This window comes from Acinonyx jubatus, chromosome E3 (genome assembly GCF_027475565.1).
Source record: "Acinonyx jubatus isolate Ajub_Pintada_27869175 chromosome E3, VMU_Ajub_asm_v1.0, whole genome shotgun sequence".
In the NCBI taxonomy this organism is placed as follows: domain Eukaryota; kingdom Metazoa; phylum Chordata; class Mammalia; order Carnivora; family Felidae; genus Acinonyx; species Acinonyx jubatus.
In genome coordinates, this window is record NC_069398.1 from 8,155,166 (window position 1) to 8,178,258 (window position 23,093).

The 23,093-nt window shown below is 47.4% G+C and overlaps 1 protein-coding gene across 1 annotated transcript in view; it reads left to right on the forward strand.

Annotated features, from left to right (window-relative positions):
* The window catches only part of BMERB1 (bMERB domain containing 1), a 120,946-nt gene that overhangs the window by 58,488 nt on the left and 39,365 nt on the right, over window positions 1–23,093 (forward strand). Inside the window, exon 2 of the mRNA XM_027043190.2 lies at window positions 5,096–5,219. Within this exon, the coding sequence (XP_026898991.1) occupies window positions 5,096–5,219 (124 nt within the window). The remainder of the gene's footprint in view (window positions 1–5,095; window positions 5,220–23,093) is intronic.

Genomic DNA, 23,093 nt, shown 5'->3' on the forward strand with positions numbered 1-23,093 from the left:
GAAAGCTTCCAGGAGCAAGGCTTTTCAACACAGGTATCAGCCCCATTCTCTGTTCCAGGTCAATGCTAAATGTTCATCTCGGCACCTGGAAATTGGTAAAATGCCAATCCATGGTGGGTGATTAAGTCTTTGTCTCACGTTTCGCCCCAGGGTGTACTGCTGTTTTCAGCAACTGTCCCATGGAAAACAGATTACCCATCTGAACCATGATCTGAGAAATGAGGATACTTACATCTGCTGGGTCCCATCCATAGATGCATTTAGCCCTTGCCCAGAGGCTGTGTAATGTGGTTTAGAGAGAGAGATTGAGCATTGGGTTTGCATTCTGTCTCTGCAACATTCTGATTGTGTGATGTTGGCCAAGTCACTTCCTTCTTTAAGCCTCAGATTCATCAGGTATAAAACAGGGATTAAATGAGATCATATGAGGTCTCAGCCACAGCATAGAACATGGCAGCTATTGAACCCCATTTTGCAAAGGAAGAAAGAGAAGCTAAGAGGTAAAGAGCCTATTCAAGCTCATATAGCCTGTGACTGGCTTCAGACCAAGGATCTCAAACTCTGCCCCTCCCCCTGACTGCTTCCTGGGGCCTGGGCTGCTTCCAGCTAGGGCTGGCTCCTTGTGCAGTGACCAAAGCTCTTTGAGAAGTTGACATGGCTGTTGGGGGAACTTGCAAGCTATTTAACTTTGGTGGGCTAAATAGTGCTCTTCCCAAATTCACATCCACCCAGAACCTCAGAATGTGACCTTATTTGGAAATAGGGTCTTTTCAGAAAAGGACAGAGAAGGACACGCAGAGCCACAGGGAAGATGGCCACATGAAAACGGAGGCAGAGGTTGTAACAATTCTGCCACGAGCCAAGGATTGCCAGGATCTGGGAGAGGCAAGGAGGGACCCTCCCCCAGAGCCTTTGGAGAGAGCACAGCCTTGCTGACACCTTGATCTGGGACTTCCAGCCTCAGAACGGAGAAAGAATAATATCCTGTTGCTTTAAGCCACTGAGTTTGCGCTGATCTGTTACGGCAGCCATGGGGAACTAAGACACTGCCCTTGACTCTCAGATGTGGATGGACAGTGGTAGTTGGACTCAGAGCACCTGTGTGCAAAAAGGGCAGCCGTGATGGGGCAAAGCACCAGCGTTTTGGAGGCAGACAAGGGCTCAGCTCCTTCCTTACTCAGCTCTGGGCTTCCTTTCCTTGTTTGTTCAACAGAGAACATCTTGATCCTGCTGGCTTATGGTGAAGATTAGAAGAGATAGCACGGCAGAGCGGCTGGTGGTAATAACAAAGGGAATCGTCACCATGCACGGAGGCTCTCATCCCTTGGTTAATTCCATCCTCACAACTGCCCTGGGTGGTGGGGTCCCTTATTGTCCTCACATTACAGATGAGGAAACTGAGTCATGAGATGTTAACTAACTCTCCTGGGCCACATAGCTAGTGAGGGGCAGGGCTGGGACACAAGCTCTGGCCACCTGACTCCAGAACACCCCCTACCCCTCCTCCCCACAACCCTCTATTACCCTGTGCCAGAGTCCATGCTCCCCCAAGCTGGTCCTCCAGCCTGATTAGAGCCTGGCACACAGTAACACTCAATTAATATTAACTTTTTTCTCCTGTCCTTTCCTTTCTCCCTCTTTCCTCAAGTCGGACCTCATTGCTGCAGCCCCGGGAGCCATCTAGGTCTGGTGTCAGGGGCATTAGGACCCCAAATCTGATTCCAGGGACCTTGAGATCATGACTCAGCATGTCACATGGACAATTCCTAAAATTCCTCCTTAGACATCTGTCTCTCTTCTCAAGTCCCAGTCCTGAGACAGCTCTTCTGCTCCCCCTCCCTCTCTCTCCTCTTTCTCAGACTCACGCCCTCCTCCTCTCTGGCTCCCCTTCCACCCGCATTTCAGCACCAGCTCAGCCGGACAGAGGACAGCGGCATGATCTCCAGGACCTCCTGCGCTTGGAGGGCTGGGGGAGGGGATAGTGAATACCCTTGATTTAACATTTCCTTCCTCTGCCCATGTCCCCGCCATCCATCTAGACCACTGTGCGCTGCCTTCCTCCCCAACTCAACACCATGCACTGTCCATGCTATGAAATCTAGGAGCTCTCGGAAAATATAAGGAGAAACAGATGCTGTTCCGAGAAGCCAGGCCAGGTAGGGAGGGAGACGATCTCCAGCAGACCTACGGCTGTGATGCCACCGTTTCTTTGCCCTAATTTCTTGGTCCTTCCCCTTGCCTTTATCCTCATTATCTCATACAAATTACGAATTATCTCAGAGAGTGTTAGGGAGGCCATTCATTTCAAGGTGAGAATCAGCTAAAGGTAATTGCCCTTCCTTCCAGATTCCTCAGCAAAATGGGGGATCCTGATGGGTGGAGAGGAGGCTTATGGAATGGATGTTATTAGGGGTAGATGATTGAAGGGAATGGCAATTTACCCCTGATCCTGGAGAACCCAGGATCAGGAGTTTCCCAGCAGTCGTATGGGCTTCTGCGAGTGGGCAACATTCTGAGATCCAAGCTGGCAGGGGGTGACTTCAGGGAAGTCTGCAGTCCCCAGCCCCTGAGGAGTGTGCAGGGCCAGGGCTCCAGGTCATAGGAGGGAGACAGGTAGAGAGACAGCAGCTTTCCAAACCCTTGACTTGGAGGTAAAGAAAAAGACAAACACCAGGCAGCAGAACCAAGGTGCCGGGTGTAGACGGGACAAGCAGAGTAGGTCATGTGAAATTGGCTTCACTAAAGCAAGAATATCTCCTCCCCTGTATCTTTGGCTGTACCTGTGAAAGACTGTAGGATCTGTATCCGTTAAAACCTAGCCATTCACTCTGGCAGTGTGGCCTAAAGACACCTCTTAGGTGCACGTAAAGATTGAGCTTAGAGAATGCTCATTACAGGGCTGTTTGTGGTGGAGAAAATGGAAAACAACCCAAGTGCCTGGGGGTTGGTGGAGTGATTCATGATACAGCCACAAATAGAAGACTACCCAGCCTCTCACACTGCTGCTGCGGAAGAACATCCAAGGATGTGCGAAAACGCTCACGATATGTTCAATGAAAAGAACAGGTAATAAAATGTGAGACCCTAACTTTATATTACAAAAACCAGACCTGTATAATGATGGATACATATGTATATAATAGTGTGTGGGAGTATTAACATTTTAGTAAGCATTTTTCCAGTTTTTTAAAAGAAAGATATGTGTATTCCCTGTATATTGCAAGTTTGAACCCTTAACAACTCTTTTTAAGTTTTTTTAATGTTTTATTTATTTATTTATTTATTTATTTATTTATTTATTTTAACGTTTGTTTATTAATGAGAGACAGAGAGAGACAGAGCATGAGCAGGGGAGGGGTAGAGAGAGGGGGAGACACAGAATGTGAAGCAGGCTCCAGGCTCTGAGCTGTCAGTACAGAGTCCGATGGGGGACTCGAACCCACGAACTGTGAGATCAGGACCTGAACCAAAGTCAGACACTTAACCGACTGAGCCACCCAGACGCCCCTGTACTCTTAACAACTCTTAAACGACATCAATTTTATCCTCTGGTAACAACAATTTTACTCTGTTTTCTACGAGTTTGACTTTTTAGATTCCACATACAAGTGATCATCATATAGTACTTGTCTTTCTCTCTCTGACTTTTCTCACTTAGTGTAATGTGCTCAAGGCCCATCCCTGCTGTAACAAAGGATATCCTCCTTCATCGTGGCTGAATAATATTCCATTATATATATACTTTTTTATCCATTCACCCATTGATAGGCATTTAGATTATTTCTTATCTTTGCTGTTGTGAAATGTATGTATGTACGGGTATATATAATATTATGCATAGAAAATACATAAAAAACCATATGTGTTACCCTATGTATGCACACCACATATATATTATATATAATCATGTAAATTGCCATATATATATATATATATATACACCAAAATGTTAATAGCAATATATGTGCTATTACGTATACATATATAAGTATACACATGCATCCATATTGTTATGGACTGAATCTTTATGTCCCCCCTGAATTCATATGTTGAGGCCCTAATAACCAGGGTGGCTAATTTGGAGAGAAGGCCTTTGAGGAACTGACTGGGGTTAAATTAAGTCATAAGGCTGGGGCCCTGATCTGACAGGATTAGTGTCCTTATAAGAAGAGACACCAGAGAGCTCTCTGCCTGTGTGTGTGCAAAGAAAAGGCTGTGTGATCACACAGTGAGAAGGTGGCCATGTACAAGCCTGGCAAAGGGTTCTCACTAGAAACTGATGCTGCCAGACCTTGAACTGGGATTTCTAGTCTCCAGCACTGTGAGAAAGTTAATGTCTATTGCTTAAGCCCCAGCCTCTGGTATTTTGTTACTGTAGCCCGAGTGAATGAATATACATGCATATATAGATACATATATGCATATGTATGTAGTGTCTTTCCATATGTATGGTAATACACACAGTTTAAAAATATATTCTTTTATGTATATTACCATAAATATAATTCTGATTATAAGTATGAAACAGGAAAAATGTCTATCAAAATGTGGATAGTGGTTCTCTCTGGGCAGTGAAGTCATGGATGACTTTATTTTGTTCTTTTTCGCTTACCTATTACCTGAATTTTCTACAACAAACTTGTCTTACTTCATATTACTATGACTTACGTTACTTGGTGTTCTTGTAAGATAATAATTCAGAGTATTGCTATAAAATAATTATTATAAAATGATCTTCTGCCTAACATTGGCCATGGTCTTGAGGCTGGGACAGGGATAAATGGCTGTAGTCAAAGAGAGCAGAGACTCAGGAGCTGGGACCAGGCAGGGACTGTCAAGGCCATATATAGAACCTTGAACAGGTTTGGTGAGCCAACAGAGCCTCCTCTTGTTCATAACAGGGTTCACATGGAAAACGTCTTTCCCAGTTTCCAAAGGGCTGGCTCATAAACACGCACGTGCACCCTCCTGGAGTGTCAAGGACGCTGGGGCAAGGCTGCCCCCTGGAATGGGGACAGGGGCTAGCCTAAGGGAATTCTTGAAAACCGGCGTGGCCTTGGGGTCTTGACGCCTACAATTCCTGTCTCCTGCACAGATCAGCTGGACATCATCTCCATGGCAGAGACAACCATGATGCCGGAGGAGATCGAGCTGGAGATGGCGAAAATTCAGCGTCTCCGGGAAGTCTTGGTCCGACGGGAGTCTGAGCTCAGGTTTATGTGAGTGCCTCGGGGAGGCGGCCGAGGAAAGGAAGGGGTGTGGAGGGGAGGACACCCGGAGAAACTAACATTTGCTCTTTATGACTGTGGGCTGGGCGCTGGCATGAAGGCATTATGTACGTTTAAAAAGTCTTACTTGATTCTCACTACTGCCTGGAGAAATGGCTATCAGAGCCTTCCCTTATAAACAAGACCTGAATTTGGGATGGAATTCAAGCCAGTCTGATTCCAAAGCCCAAGCTCTTTGTAGCTTTCCTTTTGAGAAGAGGAAAGGGATGAGAGAGAGAGACGGACAGACAGACAGACAGAGATGGGGACCCAGAGGTGGTACCTGTGCCCGTGTCGTTAAGAGCGCACACTCAGGGTTCAGATAGTTCTGAGATCCAACAAAACTGGGAGAGCTTGGACAGCTTCTCTCTGGGCTACATTTCTCTCAGTTGAGAAATAGGGGGAAATGGTAAGACTTCTCTCCTGGGGTCACTGGCAACCTCAGAGTCACATGATTTGACCCTGTCTCCACTGGAGGAAGATATGCATTCTACCCATTCTTTCAGTGATTTCACTGAGGCCAGTTAGGGGATTATCCTGTCTTGCAGATGAGCAAGACTGAGGCTCAGAGAAGTTAACCTGTTCAGGGCCTCCCAGCTAGTAAATAGAGCAATCAGGATTCAGATCCAGCTCTTCCTGCTTTCAAAACCCATATTCTCCTTATATGACCTCTGCATGGACTGCATCATGTGCCCTTCTCTCTCAGCCCATGAGACGGACCACTGTAGTAATATCTGCCATTTATTCGACTCTCTGTGTGGGCCATTCCCTGTCCTAAATGCTTCACATGCACAAGAAGCCCATATCCCTTCTCACAGGAGCCCTTCGAGGAAAGTTCTAGAACATCCCCCATCTACAGATAAGAAACCTCTTCCTTTTGATCTGGGAATACATGAGTGTCGAGTACATGAGTACTCAACATGAGTACATGAGTGTTGAGAAACAATCCCTCCCTTGTCATGTTTTTTGGGGTTTTGTTTTTCAGAAGAACTTGAGGAAGGATTGGTTGTGTGGGAGAAGTATCAGCAAAAATCAGGTGATTCCAACCACTGAGGTAGCCAGGACTGGACATGAGTTTGAGGTGCCTGTGGGGCACCCAAGTACAGATGAGTGGCAGGAAGTTCTGTGTCTTTGAGGTATGTGGGAGACTGAACTAGACTTAGATTCTCGGGGCTTGCCCACAGAACGGCCATTCCTGGATTTGAGTAATGGGTATAGTCACCCCACGTAAGCGAGTAGACCGCAAAGTCCAGACTCTGGGGAAAGCTGAAATCTCCATGCTGCTCTTCCTCGTGGATGGAGTCAGGACAAAGGGAAAGCCAGCTCTCAAACTTCTGGTGAAAAAGTATGGAAGGATTGAGAATTCAGTGGCAACAGGAGAGTTTGAGATTGCCACAGTCTATAAATTCTACAGGTATACCTTAGAGGTATTGTGGATTTAGTTCCAGACCCCCTGCAATAAAGTGAGTGTGAGTGAATATGGCTATAAAGTGAGTACAATGAATTTTTTGGCTTCCCAGAGCATACAAAAGTTAGGGCTACACTATACTGTTGTCTATTAAGTGTGCAATAGTGTTATGTCTCCAAAAAAAATGCGCATGCCTTAATTTGAAAAAATACTTTTTTTGCCAAAAAATGCTAGCCATCGTCTAGGCTTTCAGCGAGTGGTTTGCTTTTTGCTGGTAGAGGATCTTGCCTCGAGGTTGACGGCTCCTGACTGATTGGTGGTGGCTGCTGAAAGTGGGGGTGGCTCTGGCAGTTTCTTAGAATAAAACAACAATTGGGGTGCCTGGGTGGCTCAGTCGGTTAAGTGTCTGACTCACGATCGTGAGTTTGCAGGCTCTCTGCCGTCAGCACAGAGCCCACTCGGGACCCTCTGTCTCCCTCTCTCTTTGCCCCTCCCCTGCTTGCACTCTCTCCCTCTCTCTCTCTTTCTCTTTTTCAAAAAGAAGCATAAAAAAAACCCATTAAAAATAAATAAAATACAACAACAATGAGGTCTGCTGCATCGATGGATTGTTCCTTCCGCGAACAATTTCTCTGTGGTACATGGTGCTCCTCCTGGCTAGCATCTCCCCCACAGTAGAACTCCTTTCACATCTGGAGTCCCTCTCGAACTCTGCCTCTGCTTCATCCATGAAGTGGATGGAATGTTGTCATTTCGACCACCTGCGCCTTTACCGGGAGGAGACTCCACCTCAAGAAGCCACTTTCCTGGCTCCTCCATAGGAAGCAGCTCCTTATCGGTTCAGGTTTCATCAAGAGCCTGTCGCAATTCAGTCCCTTCTTTGGGCTCCACTGCTAATGCTGGTTTTCTTGCTATCTCTACCACATCTGCAGTGACTTCCTCCATCTAAGTCTTGACCCTTCAATTTGTAAAAAATACAGTATCTGCGAAGTGTCATAAAGTGAAACACAGTAAAGGGAGATGCTCCTGTACTACTGTATATGTGCAAATTAAAAGTCTTTCTTCCTCTGTTTTATTTTATTTTTTAAACAATTTCCCTTTTTATTAATGTTTATTTTTTTTTAACGTTTTATTCATTTTTGAGACAGAGAGAGAGCATGTACGGGGTAGGGGGAGAGAGAGAGGGAGACACAGAATCGGAAGCAGGCTCCAGGCTCTGAGCCATCGGCCCAGAGCCCGACGCAGGGCTCGAACTCACGGACCGCGAGATCGTGACCTGAGCTGAAGTCGGACGCTTAACTGACTGAGCCACCCAGGCGCCCCTTAATGTTTATTTTTGAGGGAGACAGAGGGTGAGCGGGGGAGGGGCAGAGAGCGAGGGAGACACAGAATCTGCAGCAGGCTCCAGGCTCTGAGCTGTCAGCACTGAGTTCCATGCAGGACTTAAACCCATGAACCACAGGATCATGACCTGAGCCGGTCAGATGCTTAACCAACTGAGCCACCCAGGCACCCCAATAATGTTTTTTATTAATTCTGATGGACAGTTTTACCACTTTTCTTCTATTACTTAATATATAACCTTTTATCAGGATATACTATCCACCAGAATTAAATTAGTGCCCAGGTCTTGCTTTCACATCTTTTTTCTATTTTTATACTTCCAAATTTTACTTCTTTATGTTCGCAGTGAGGATCACACTTCTATTTGGTTCTAAAACTATAATTAAGCTTCTGTTCTCATATATAGATAGTTTTTAACATTAAAAGCACATGACTGGGCCTCGTATTCTTATGGAGCCAGCATACTACATAATTAAATTTGATTTTCTCCAGTTTAAAAAATACCCTACATGACTGACACTTATAATATCCTTCTCCTGTTTCAAAAGAAAGGAGACAGAAAACATATGAGTTCTAGAAAGTACCGAATAGCTCCCTCAGCCTGCAGGTGCTCAAGAGGGACCAGAGGTTGCTTTTGCTACTACAGGAACAATGGCTGCCACTTTGCATCGACTGACCTTTGCACCGGGTGCACACACGTGCACACACACACACACACACACACACACACACATACACACACACACATACAGTATCCCAGCATATGGTACACGCCAGTGAGTGTACAAGATGTCACACTGAGTGCACAAGGACAAGAATGGCTCACGTTTAAGCTCTAGTTCTGGGCCAAGCACTGCATGAAACTCTTGACTTGCGACCTCACTGAATTTCCCCATCATGCCCACTTAGGGACAGATGTCAACTGTAGATGCTTGAAAGCAGCTATGCTCACCACCCTAGCACCAGTGCATCAGTAGATACTTGAATGAATCATGTTATTCAAAGAATACAGGAGGATGTCAGTGTAGTCAGGACAGAAGAGGGGCTCACTGACATTCTCCAAGGGAGCGGCCGGCTTCCAGGCCCCTGGGGAGTCTTGCTGGCAGCCTGCAGACAACAGTGGATGAAGCTGATGGCTGCCCCCAGCTCCAGCCTGGCGTAGTACATAACCTTGCCTGGAGGTGCACCCACCTTGTCAATCTGAGAGGCACGTGATGGACCCCGGAAGGACAGGCTAGAGATCAGTGCCCACTCAGACCTGAACAGTTGCCTTATCCATCATCCTGCGGCCTCCCAGGCTAGCAGGACAGGCATCGGCCATTCTTGATTCAGTTTCCTAGCTATTTTTCAGAGCCAGGCCCTTACACAGCTAGAGGGGCCCTATTTTGCATCCCTTTTTTTTTTTTTAGGTTTATTTATTTTGAGAGAGAGTCTGTGAATGGGGGAGGGGCAGAGAGAGAATCCCACACGCTGTCAGTGCAGAGCCCGACGTGGGGCTCAAACCCATGAACCACGAGATTGTGACCTGAAACGAAATCAAGAGTCAGACACTTAAGTGACTGAGCCACCCAAGCACCCCTCTTGTGTCCCTTTGAGAAGAGAAAATCAGAGGTTAAAAATTTTGCCCAAGGTTGCACTGGCTATTAAGTAGCCAAGCTAGGGTGCAATGATTCCAGAGAATTGATTAAGTGAGTGAATGAGGAAACAAACGAAAGAAATACTTCATAGAGTATATACCACAAGAGTAGGAATCTTATCTTCCTTACTGTTCTGTCTTCCCAGAATCTTGAACAGCACCTAGCATTTATTCAGCAAAATAATATTTGTTGAATGTGCAATAAATTATTCTTTCACACTCCATCCTTACCCCAACAACTTCCCTACACACACACACACACACACACACACACACACACGGGTCCTTGGCACAGGATAAGAAAGAAATAGAATTTCAGACCTAACTAAGCATTTGCAGACTCAGGTGGGGAAGCTCTGAGTGACAGGAATGTGACAGTCATGGACTGAAACAGTCCCAATGACTGTAGCTGTAATAACCAGGATGAAATTGCTTTTGTCACACCTGCTCCAAAGTAATCAAGTTAATACCCATCAGCTCCTGTGGAGGCTGTGTGAGTCAGACCATATTTCATGGTTGAGGGTGTCTTCTCACATTTACTGTCTCCTGCTACATTGACTCTTTTAAGAAAGGGTCCAATGGCTGCTGCCCCCCAAGCACCGCTCTCCCCCCTCCCCCCGCAATGTTTAGCATTTGTGTTTCCATGTTCTTGTCTTGCTGGTTCAACAATCCTCTTGCCAGGGTGGTGAGGAAGTAGAAGAGGGAGATTTACCCAATCCACAGAGAACTAGCATGGATTCATGAGAAGTGGACTCATGGGTCTTCCTGGCTCTCCCATGTCCTCGGTCTGTGTCCTTGGGCGCATAACAGAGCACAAAAGAACTGCTGTTTACTTTTTATTTCCTTTCTTCTTCACCCAGCACTCGAGAATGCAAATTCAAACTCCTGGTTGGACACGCACAATCCCATAATCTCACAATCCCACACTGGGTTTTGTCTTGTTCCGCCATCTTGAATTAAGTGTGGTAGAAATAGAAAGAATTCAGCTGAGGCAGGCTCAGTAAACAGGACTCACTCAGGACTTTTCCATACTTTCTCTGGAGATAAGTGATTTATTTGGAACCTAGAGTGATGAGCTCTAACTTAGGCGGTGAGCTTTGTAAGTCAACCTGCTAGGAATTTGCTGTAGTGCCCCGTAAGGGTTCCCAGGGACCATAGAAATCAACATTTATTGAACCCTTCCAGTGGACCAGCCCTGAGCACACATTATCACATAAGCTATGAAAAGTGCTTACTAATGGAAGGATGAATCAGGGGCAGCCTCCTGTTCGCCTCGACTAAGGTACGGTTCAGGGAAGGACTATGAGTGACCTTGGAGGGCACAGTGTATCTTCGCTCACTGTCTTCCTTAGCTTGTCCTCTGGTTTGTAGGTTGCTACATGGTCGTTGGAGCTCTCCCTCTTGAGGTTTGGTAATTTTATGAGTTTCATTTGAATGAGTCAATAACCCCCCCAGTATCACCAAAACACCTCTGTAATAGGTGGCAAATGTCCCAGAGATAACGGGTGAAGTCCGCTTTTTCTCTCCTTGATCCTCTGAGCTGCCCACCTCCTGTCCCTCCCACTTCTGCTCCATGTCCCTATCCTGTCCTACGGAGGCTGCCGACAACCTCAGACTCATTTTCTCACCTTTAATTCCAAGCACTGAATCGCGCCATTAGCTTCGCAGAATTCTGCAGCCCGTGCCTGCCCGCCTCAGCATTTTTGCATCCTCTGTACAATCCTGGCCCTGCTGTTTATCTGGGTCTCAGATAATGAAGAATCTTCCGCCTCTGAGCAGGGGCAGGGGGTGGTTATCTTCATTTTACACCTGCTTGCTGGATTTTCATAAAAGGGATAGCGTGCTCTGTCCCTCAGCTTGCCCTGGGCAGTGGCAGCTTTTAATCAGGGAGACTCAGAACTGCAACAGGCAGGGGAGGCGGGGGTGTGTGAAGGATGGAGGTCAGGAGCGGAGCCCTTGCGTTTCAGCATTTCCGTTGTCTGGGCTTGGACCCCAGTCACTTCATTTTATTAAGTACCCAGGGGCACCTGGGTGGCTCAGTCAGTTAAGCGTCTGACTTTGACTCAGGTCACGATCTCGCGGTTTTTGAGTTCCAGTGCCGGGTCGGGCTGTGTGCTGACAGCCCAGAGCCTGGAACCTGCTTCGGATTCTGTCTCCCTCTCTCTCTGCCCCTCCCCCTGTCGCTCTCTTTCTCTCAAAAAAGAATAAAACAAATAAACATTAAAAAAATTTATTAAGAAGTACCCAGCATGGTGAAGAGGCCAAGCCCTCGAATCTGGCAGACTTTCAGGCTGGGAGGGTAGAAAGTGCATGACTTGTAAATAGCCAGCTTTTTTTTATACTTGCCATGCTGGAGACTGTTTGAAATATTTTACTTGCCTTGATTCATTTAATCCTCACTACAACTATACAGATAGATAACATCTTCCCTCCCTGGCTATTTTCCATCTTATAGAGGAGGAAACTGATGCACAGAGAGGTCGAATAACTTGCCTAGGATTGCACAGTGTCCATTAAGAGCAGATAATGATAACTCCTGGTGTCCATCTCAACCATCACGCTATGGGGCCTGTCAACTGGCTTTGAACCCCGGTTCTACTTTTTACCAACTCTGTGGCTTGGAGCAGTTTCTTTTAGCCCTGTTCCAGCCTCAGTTTCCCCCTCTGTACAATAGGGGCATTGACGCTTCCCTGGGAGCACTGTAGCAAGGACGTGTATGAACATAGGTGGCTTTTCCTAGGAAATAAGCAAATCAAAATCCCCTTCCTCCTTTTCACTGTCAGCACTGCACCTTGAGGGAGAGTAAGGGATTGGGGCTGCTTAGTCATCTCCAGAGAACACTCAGAAAACACTCCTCTCCCCGAGAAGCTGGGGAGCAGCTCTCCACCATTACGACCAACTCTACCCCGGGGCCTTGACTTTGTTATTGCTCTTGTTATTTTTAAAAATGTTTTATGCACCTGCATTTTTTTTTTGTCTTTAATGAGCTGATAATTCTGAAGTCTGTTAGGAAAAGCTTCAAGCCAAGGGCAGAATGAAGCATGCGCGTTTATGTAACTTGACACATCTTAGCCACATTCGGGAGTCCTGCGTCACACTGGTTGCACTTTGGGTTTTAAACAGCGTTTCCTAAGAACAGGTCACTGTTGCAAGAGCCACCGTACATATCAGGTGGGAAGAGATGGCTTCAGATGCAGAAGATCTGAAAACAATTTGTCTTGAACAAAATGTACAGGAAATTGAGGAGGGGGGAGGGAAGGAGAAAGGGGGGCAGGAAATGGATGGGGAAGAACAGAGGAGGGAGGAGAATGGTCCAGGTTGGACCTCTGACTGCACCCTCTTGAGTTTCTAAGTGTGCTGGAAGGTAGGGGTGAGGGTAGGAATCTGGGCTGATCAGATGGAGAAAGATATAGGGCCCCCACTCGACAAGTTTCTGCTATTCCAAGTTGTCTTTTGGAAGGACATTCTTCTCTCTGGGAACTCAGACGACCTTACCATCAGGGACTTCATTCTCTTAGCTCCAAGGATCTCCCCTGGGCCTCCTGGGTTCTGGTGAGCTGGGAGGGAGATCACCATATTAGGCTCTTGTGATGGTTAATTTTATGTGTCCAATTGACTGGGCCATGGGTGGCCAGACGCTGGGTCATCCATTATTCTGGGGGAGTCAATGAGGGTGTTTCTGGGTAAGATTAACATTCAGATCAGTAGACAGAGTAAGGCACATTGCCTTTCCCAACGTGGGTGGGCCTCATCCAATCCGTTGAAGGCCTGAATAGAACAAAAAGGCTGAGTAAGAGGGAACTTTGCCTGCCTTACTGATGAGCTGGGATATTGATCTTTTCCTCCCTGTGGACTGGAACTAACAAATCGACTTTTCTTGAGGCTTGAGCCTGCTGGCATTTGGACTGGAGCTATACCGTTGGCTCTCCTGTGTCTCCAGCTTGCTGATGACAGATCCTGGGACTTTTCAGCCTTCACAATCACATAAGCCACTTTCTTATAATTAATTAATGGATCAATCAAACAAATCTCCTATTGCTTCTGTTTCATGGGAGAATCCTGACAAATACAACCTTGTTTATTCTCAGAAACTTCCATCTGGATGCTGTATTTAGCTAAAAAAGACCTAGGAAGTTGGAGAATGATTTTTTTTTTTTTTTTTAAGTAGACTCCATGGGCACCTGGGTGGCTCAGTCGGTTAAGTGTCCTGACTTCGGCTCAGGTCACGATCTTGCAGTCTGTGAGTTCGAGCCCCACATCGGACTCTGTGCTAACAGCTCAGAGCCTGGAGCCTGCTTCTGATTCTGTGTCTCCCTCTCTCTCTGCCCCTCCCCTGCTCTTTCTCTCTTTCTCTCTCTCTCGAAAGTAAATAAACATTAAAAAAAAAATTTAAAGTAGACTCCATGCCCAGTGTGGAGCCCAGTGAGGGGCTTCCACTCACAACCCTGAAATCAAGACCTAAGCTAAGATCAAAAGAGTTAGATGCTTAACCCAGGGAGCCACCCAGGGGCCCTGAGGCTAAGATAAAGGGATATTGGCTCTAGCACTTTGGAAAACAGCCCAGCAGTACCTAGTAAAGATGAGCATGTACTTAACTCTACAGTAACCAGCCATTTTTTGCCTCAGTATACCCTAGGGTTTCTCTGTGTAATTGGGTAGGCACAGGCTTCATGTGGCTCTTTCTTTTTTTTTTTTAATGTTTATTTATTAGAGAGAGTGAGTGAGCGGGTGCAGGCTGGGAGGGGCAGAGAGAGAAGGAGAGAGAATCCCAAGCCAGCTCCATACTGTCATCACAGAGCCTGACGTGGGGCTTGATCCCACAAACGCTGAGATCATGACCTGAGCTGAAATAAAGTCAGACGCTTAACTGATTGAGCCACCCAGGTGCCCCTCATGTGGCTATTTCTGTTTAAATTCATTACAGTAAAATAAAAAGTACAGTTCTTCAGTAACCCTACTACATTTCAAGTGCTCACTAGTCAATTGTAGCTAATGACTGTCCTATTGGAAAGCACACACATTTTCGTAGAACATTTCCATCATCACAGCCCTAAAGAAACTCTCACACGTGAGTGCCAGGAGGAATATTCCAGAATGTTCTTATCAGCCTTATTTGTAACAGCAACAAAACTGGAAATACCTCAAGTGTTTATTGGCAGTAGAAAAGGACAAACCGGGTACAGCCTAATCACGCCGTGGAATACTACGGAGCAGTGAAAATGAATGCACTATAGGCATTAACCCAGATGCATCTCAAAAACAAGACTTTCAGCCAAGCTTATGTAAAGGGAAAAATATGTAAAACCCAAAACTGTGCTGGCATTCATGTAGAGATAGTAAATTATAAAAAGAAAAAAGTATTAAGATGAACTCAGCTTAGGGATGCCGGGATGTCTCGGTTGGTTAAGAATCTGAGTCTCAATTTCAGGGTTGTGAGTTTGAGCCCTGTGTTGGCCTCTGCACTGGGTGTGCAGCCAACTTAAAGAGAAAAAGATAAACTCAGCACGGTATTTACCTCAGAGAATGAGGTACAACAGGGCTTCTAAGGGTCCTGTACAGGTTATGACTCAGGCAAGATGATGGAGACATGTTTATTAATCCCGAAATGGTATGTATGTACTTTATGAGCACATTTGTATCTAGTTCACAAACACACGTATACACACGTTTGTTTTCCAGTTTTTTTTATTGTGGTGAAATACACGTAACATAAAATTTACCATCACGACCGTTTGTACGGGCGTTAAGAATGTTTACATTGTACAACCATCACCACCATGGCACCACCACCGTTTCCAGAACTTTCAACTGGCAAAGCTGAAAGGCTGTACTCATTAGACAATACCTCGCCATGCTCCCCCAGCCCCTGGCAACCACAGTCTGCTTTCCGTCCCTATGATTGTGATGGCTCTGAGTTCCTCACATGAGTGGAATCATACAGTGTTTGCCTTTTTGGACACACACACACCTTTTTAAAGGAAAAATGCTAAGAAAGGGAAGGAAGTTTATGATCTCTGTTACCTTTGCACCCATATCTCAGATACATCAAACGCAACACGTCCAAGTCAAAACTCATGATCCCCGTGCCATCCCCTAGCCTGTCCCCACCAAACGTAGCTTTGCAAATGGCCCCGCACCACCCTCTACCCAATGTGGGAACGCCAGATTCTGAAGTTAGATGCCATTCTTGGCTCTTTCCAGTTTACCACCTCACATATTCAGTCCATCCCCAAACTGAGTCACATTTTACCTCCTAAAATAGTTTTAGAACCATCACGTTTCTCCATCGCCACGGCCACCACCCAAGTGCACACTTCTATCTGTCTCTTGGATCTTAAGAGCCTCCCAGCCTCCCACTGTGTTGCCCTCCAGGCCAGGGTACCACGGCCAGAGGGAGTCTCTTGGAATGCAAATCAGACCACAGCTCCCAGTTTCACTTTCCTGAATTTGTTACTATGATCAAGCCTATGAGGTCCCCCTGAGTCCATTCCTGCCTCTTCTGCGCTGTTCTTCATCTTTCTCCACCCACAGCCCCCACCCCTGCTCTGCACCCTGCAGGGTGCCTTTCAGATCCACACCCCCCCCCCCCCCGCAGTCTGGGGTCTGCCCTTCCACTGGGTCTGCTTTCTGTGCCCTTCCCTCTGCCTGCACCCCTCCTCCCCCACCGTCTTTGCCTGGTTCACCTTCCCTCTCCCTGCAGGGCTCAGGTCCAGGCTTCCACCTGAAGGAAGCTTTCCCAGCACTTCCCAGTCTGTGTCCAGTCTTATCCCCATAACCATATCCTTTCCTTAGATATCTTTCCCTCCAGGACGCCTGGGTGGCTCAGTCGGTTAAGTGTCAGACTTCGGCTCAGGTCATGATCTCACGGCTCGTGAGTTCGAGCCCCGCATCGGGATCTCTGCTGTCAGTGCAGAACCCGCTGGGGATTCTCTGTCTTCCTCTCTGTCTGCCCCTCCCCTGCTCATGTGGCTCTCTCTCTCTCTCTCTCTCTCTCTCAAAAACAAAGAATTTAACAAAAGAAAAAAGAAACATTTCCCTCCATTAATATCTACATCCATTGGTGTAAGTATATGTTCAGTATCTTTCTCCGACCACAATCCTGGTAACGTGTCTGACTCATTTCAAGGGCTCTCCTGGTGGTGGCAAACCCTGGCAGTGAGAGCTGCCTGGTCCTCTGATGGTGAGACTGTGGGTCGGTCCAGTTCATAGCATTCCTCCAGAGTGACAGCGTGACACTGTCTACACAGCTTGCAGTGTAGACGCTTTACTAAGTATACGGGCTTCCTGTGGCTGCTGTAACAAACTACCACAAAGGTGGTGTCTTCAAATAACACACGTTCGTGCTCTGATGGTTCTGGAGGCCAGAGGTCTGAAATCGGTTTCCCTGGGCTGAAATCAAGTGTCCAAGGGACCATGCTCCTTCCGGTGGCCACAGGGGAGAATCTTCTTCCTGTGTTTCTTGCACTCCTTGGCTGGTGGCCCCTTCCCCCACGGTCAAAGCCAGCAGGACAGAATCTTTAAACCTCTGTCTGCTGACATTATCCGTCTCCTTCCCTCCCCTGTGTCCCATCTCATTCCGTCACCCCCTTACAAGGATGCTTGTGGTGATGTTTAGAACCCAACTGAATAATCCAGGAAAATCTCCCATCTCAAGACCCTTAATGTAATCGCACCCAGAGTCCCTTTTGACGTATGAGGCGACACATTCACAGGTGCCAGGGATCAAGGACATGCATGTCTTTGAAGGACGTTATTCGGCTGACCATATTAGGAGAGACTGTAGCAATTTGCTTAAGGGCCCAGCGTTGAGCTGGAGCCCCAGTGTGGCAGCAACAATGACAGATAGGGCGGTGGTAAGGCTGAGTGGAGGGGAAGGCACACTCTACATGGAGAACCCCCATCACTTCATCTTATGCTAAGTTCTCATTATTTTCTGAAATCTCCCAAAGAAACGGCATCTTATGAGACAGAGAGAGACAGAGACAGAGGGAGCCTCAGAAATGCAGGTACAGTGGGCTGACAATTAAGGGTCTCTCACTCTCTTTGCTTGTTTCTGGAAAATTGCTGATTTGAGTGGCAGCAGAGGTTGAAAAGTGCTTGTCTGTATCACTTGATGGTCTCAATTGAGGGTTCAGCTCTTTCCTCTGCACTCAGTGCAGAATCAGATGATGCTTGACTGGGCCGGCCTCATTTCCACATTTCTACTCATGTGAGAGCCAGCCTTCTCTTGATATTTCCCAGATACAATGCTCAAAGAGAAAAGGAAGGATGGAAAACACAGAGAGCTTAGCAGGTATGCCTTCGTGTTTTGGGTCGACAAGCTTAGCTGGCCCCAGTCACTCAGGAGATGTAAATATCCTGATTTATGTCTTTTTACTTTATTTAATGGGCTGCTATTCATTGGAGGATGCATTACGTGAATTTTTTCCTTCTGGAATTTTGACCCACTGTTGGTCTTCGTGTCCTCGGTCCCCTAAACCCAGGGGGTTTGCATTAGATTAAGTCAATCTAAGACACTCCCAGTTGGGTTCTACCAGTGGAAGGGCAGCCTGTATTTTCAGTTCTGGGTGTCCTCACCTTTGACAGGTTGCTTTCTGGTAAAGAGAGAGACCTATACTCGCTCCAAGTCAGATTATACCCACGTTTGAACTCTAGCTCTACTAGTACAGGCTGTGCAGTCTTGGACAAATACCTTAACCTCTCTGAGCTTCAGTTGGCTCATCTGTCAAATGGGGATGGCTCCAACATCACACAGGGTGGTTATGGGGAGTAAAAGAAGTCATTTGTATTAAGTGCCCAGCCCAGCGCCTACCACAAGTTAAGTGCTCATTTAATATTACTTTCCTTTCCTTCAGGAAGAAATTGAGTTTGGAAATGAACAGATATCTGCATTAGTAAGAACAGATGTTGGACCCATGCTCTTGGCTTTTAGTAGTACTTGATTTATCTTCAACAGGGGACGTGGGAGATGGGAGGAGATTGGAAGGTAGACTGAAGGTCTCCTCCATGACAAGGATGTACAGACTGAACAGGAGAAGCCTCAGGGGCACCTGAGCTATGTCTTGAAACAGCTGAAGAGGGGCGCCTGGGTGGCGCAGTCGGTTAAGCGTCCGACTTCAGCCAGGTCACGATCTCGCGGTCCGTGAGTTCGAGCCCCGCGTCAGGCTCTGGGCTGATGACTCAGAGCCTGGAGCCTGTTTCCGATTCTGTGTCTCCTTCTCTCTCTGCCCCTCGCCCGTTCATGCTCTGTCTCTCTCTGTCCCAAAAATAAATAAACGTTGAAAAAAAAATTAAAAAAAAAAAAAGAAACAGCTGAAGATTATCATGGGGAAGAGGGAGTCTGTTTCTTCTATGGGCAACCAGAACCATGGAAGGCACCGGTGAATCAGGTTACTATCTCAGCATGAGAGAGGCCTCTCCAAACACTTGGAGCTATAAAAAACTGGAACCTTGGGAGGTAATGAGTTTCCAAACCTGGGGATATTCCAGCCTTTATTTATTCCTTCCTTCATTCAACCTGCATCTACTGTGTAATTACCATGTATCGAGTCCTGGGAATGTAGGATGAACAATCTAGACGAGAGCTCTGCCCTAATGCAGTCCAAGGGAGGAGATAGAAGCTGGATGATTCTTGCATGATACACGGAAGCCTCAGATGGGGTGGGCCAGTGGGTGTCCCCTCTCCAGACCCTTGGAGAATTGTCTTACTCTTGTGTGGCCACAGCCTGGGCCAATCCAAAATCCACGCTTGGGATGCTTGTGCGTTTCCAGGGTTTCCATTCTCAGCTCTTCTCTGCTCCTGGGCTTGGTTTCCTGGGTCCTGGAACCCTATCCACGTGGGCAGGAAACTTGGATGCTTCACCAGTTTCCATAACAACAGAACATAGCAAAGCCCTAGGCTACTCCCATAGGTCATCTGAGGAGTTGACCAATTGAGCGTCCGGAAAGGGCTTGCACTGAGCTCTCCATAGCAATTAACTGCCCCCCGCCCCCGAAAGGTTCCTGGATGGCTCAGTTGATTAGGCATCCACTCTTGGTTTTGGCTCTGGTCATGATTTCGCATTTCATGGGATCGAGCCCTGGAATGGGCATGGAGCCTGCTTGGGATCCTCTCTCTCCCCTTCTCTCTGCCCTTCCCCTGCTTGCATGTGCTCTTTTCCTCTCAAAATAAATAAACATTAAAATCGTTTAAAAATTTTTTTGAAAAAAAAAAAGCCACAGTCCACATTCCCAGCCAACGAGATTCTTTTAGACATCCTGTACCAAGCGGTTCCTTTTTCTCGGCCTTTCTGCATGCGCGGGACCCAGACTCGCCACCTCGCTTGCTGTTCTCTATCTCAAACCTCTCAGTTCTGAGGAAGTCAACTTCCCCTCCCTGTCGTGTACAGTTTCATCTGTTTCCAAGAAGCCAGGGCACCAAACGATGCTTGGGCTCGGAAACACTACCCTAGGGGTTTGTCAAAGTATGATTCTGAGCAAAAACTCTTTCTTCCCCCAAATAAATCTGGATCCTGGCAGTTAAGGTGCCAACCTTTCTCCCCACATTTTACACCTTTACTAAACTATCTTGCATCAAGGGAGCTGGAGGAGATCTCTCTTCCCTCTAGTCCGTGCTGGGATGTTCTGTCAGCTGTGCCGAGAGCTCCATTTCCCAGAATCCTTTTCCTTGTCTGGTTCCGGGTTAAAGGTGGGAGATCTGAGAGGAAGAAGGGGAGCGCAGCGTTTGCTTATGGAGGGCCGCCATGTGGATGGGAGGTAATCAGATAGAGAAGGCCACAGAGGCTCCATCTTATCCTCACTCTCCCCTACTTCCCATCCAGCTTGTCATCCCAGCTGCTGGCCCTGCTGACCAACAGTGGCCCTATGTCTTCTAGAAGCTTGGCAGACAAGGCAACAGCCTCCCATAGACCCCTCCACCTGCCTTCCCTCTGCATCCTTAACCTGCCAGCTGGGCTGGCCGGTGACCCCTCTGGCCTTCAGCAACCCCTCCCAGACCTTCCCGTCCCCAGCTCTTCCCGCAATTGTGGAAGGTCTAATTGCCACAGTGCATCCCTTGCCCCATAATTCAGGGTGGTTCAGCTTCCGTGATGGAGCCCAGACGGGTCTACATCCAGAGCCTTTACACAAGAAGCAGCCGGAGGCTGGAGGCTGGAGGCTGGAGGCTGGAGGCAGTGAATCACATGGGAATCACCTGGAGAGCTTTAGAGAAAATGCTGATGCCTGGGTCTTACCCTGGAGTCTGGTTTAATTGACCCGAGGCACAGTGCAGCCATTACAAGTTTTAAAAGCAGCCAGGACGGGACGCCTGGGTGGCTCAGTTGGTTGAGCGTCCAACTCTTGGTTCCAGCTCGGGTCGTGATCTCATGGTTCATGAGTTCAAGCCCCGCATCGGGCTCTGCACTGATGGCATGGAGCCTGCTTGGGATTCTCTCTCCCCCTCCCTCTCTGCCCCTTCCCCACTCACTCTCTGTCTCTCTCAGAATAAAGAAACTTAAAAACAAAAAAAAAAGAAGTCAGGGTAATTCTCCTCGCCTCCACCTCCCACTGCACAAACAGCCCCTCACCTCTCCCCTGGGTGAAGCAGACAGAACTCTGGTGGCCGTCAGCTGCTTACAGCTGACTCATCTTCTTACTTTCTTTTCACAATGTTTTCTTGATGAAAATTGGTCTCAGCCTCAACATATAAAATCTACCCCGCATTAGCATGGCTCCTGGCATGGCGAGAGGAACTCTCTCTCCAGTTGCTTAGAATCGTGATCGGGATCAGAATGAAATGTATGTGCGTGGTCTCCCGTGGCGTGCGAAAATCCCAGTGCCATCTGTTGTCTTCACCATCGTGTCTGTTATCAAAATACGCTGATTAAGGCTTTAATTGAACCTGGTGCTGTAGTTGTCCAGAAAATCACAGCGATTAGCTTTCTAGAAGCTTATAACCAAAGGCCGAATTTATAATCACTCAGCGACGATCGCTTTCAGCTCGCTCCATTACCCACCTGTTTTTGACCTCTGAAAACCAACACACGGTCTCCCTCTTTGTTTTTATTTTTTAGAAGAGATCAAGCGAGCCAGCCGAGAGTTGGAAGATTAGTGAGTTTCTGGGCTTCTTCACTGAACTGCAGAGGGATTTGGGGATTAGAATGTGATACGATAAAGGTGGATTGTAGAGCTGGATGGTGCAGAAATTCGCCCCCAGCCTTACACTGACTAACTGCACAAACGCTAAGCCTCGGGTCCCTGTTGTGCGAACCTGGTGCGGTACAAATTCACACCGCACAGCGCTGGAATGAGAAAGAGGTGCGTACACGCGTGGAAAGAACTCGGGGTAGAGCCCAGCCCCTTAAGTGGCGCCTACGTATTAGCCGTGAGAATGCTCACCACAGCCTTTCTGTGATTCCGTGAGGGAGTTGTGGAGCTAGAGGTTGGCCCAAGACAAAAATTGTCCGTCTATAAAGTGAGATCTAAATTTCGGTTTGAAAGCAACACTGGCGAAAACGCCTGAATGAACTGGCGTTTTGGCTTCACCTTTTCCCCACTGGAGTTTGGCGAGCTGTCCCAGGTCGTGAAAAGGGAACTCAGCGCCCTCCCGCCCCCAGGTGATTATCCAGTGTTGTTCCCTGTCTCCGGGTGCCCTTAGGCCCTCTACGGCTGGCTGGCCTTTCGCATTCTGGGGGGAAACTCCATGTGCCGCTGGCACAGTTTCGACGTGTGTCTCAGTCCCTGATGCGCTCTGATTAAATTCAGGGAGACTTGCCCAGGGCATCATTAACTGCCTGGAGGAGTCCGCCCTCCGGCCATCTGTCGTCTGCCATCACTCTGTCTGCTCTCCCCTTTGGTCACATTGAGCCATCTTGAGAAACTTCAAGAGTTCCTCTCCTCTTGCTGTGCTGGCACAGTTAATGAGAAACAGGGCGTGGTCAGGGGCAGGGGGGTTCTGCTTGTGGCTGAACCAGCTCTGGACTAGCAGCTGGGACCTGGGTTGAGATCTAGGCTGTGTGACCTCAGGCGATTCAATTGGTCCAGTTTTTCCCAAAGTGGGCTACACTCTGGGATGATTTTAGGTGGTGGCTGGGGAACATTCATTAAGAATTTATTTTCATATCTTTTAAGGGAAAATACTGGTTCTCTATCTCTGGTGCTGTAAAACGTTTTATATTAAAAAGTTTTCTTATAGGGGCGCCTGGATGGCTCAGTTGGTTGAGCATCTGACTCTTCTTTTTTTAAAAATTTTTTAATATGTTTATTTTTGAAGGAGAGAGACAGAACGTGAGGGGGAGAGGGGCAGAGAGAGAGAGAGGGAGACACAGAATCAGAAGCAGGCTCCAGGCTCTGAGCTGTCTGCACAGAGCCTGACATGGGGCTCGAACTCACAATCTGGCAGATCATGACCCCAGTGAAGTCAGTTGCCCAACTGACTGAGCCACCCAGGAGCCCCGACTCT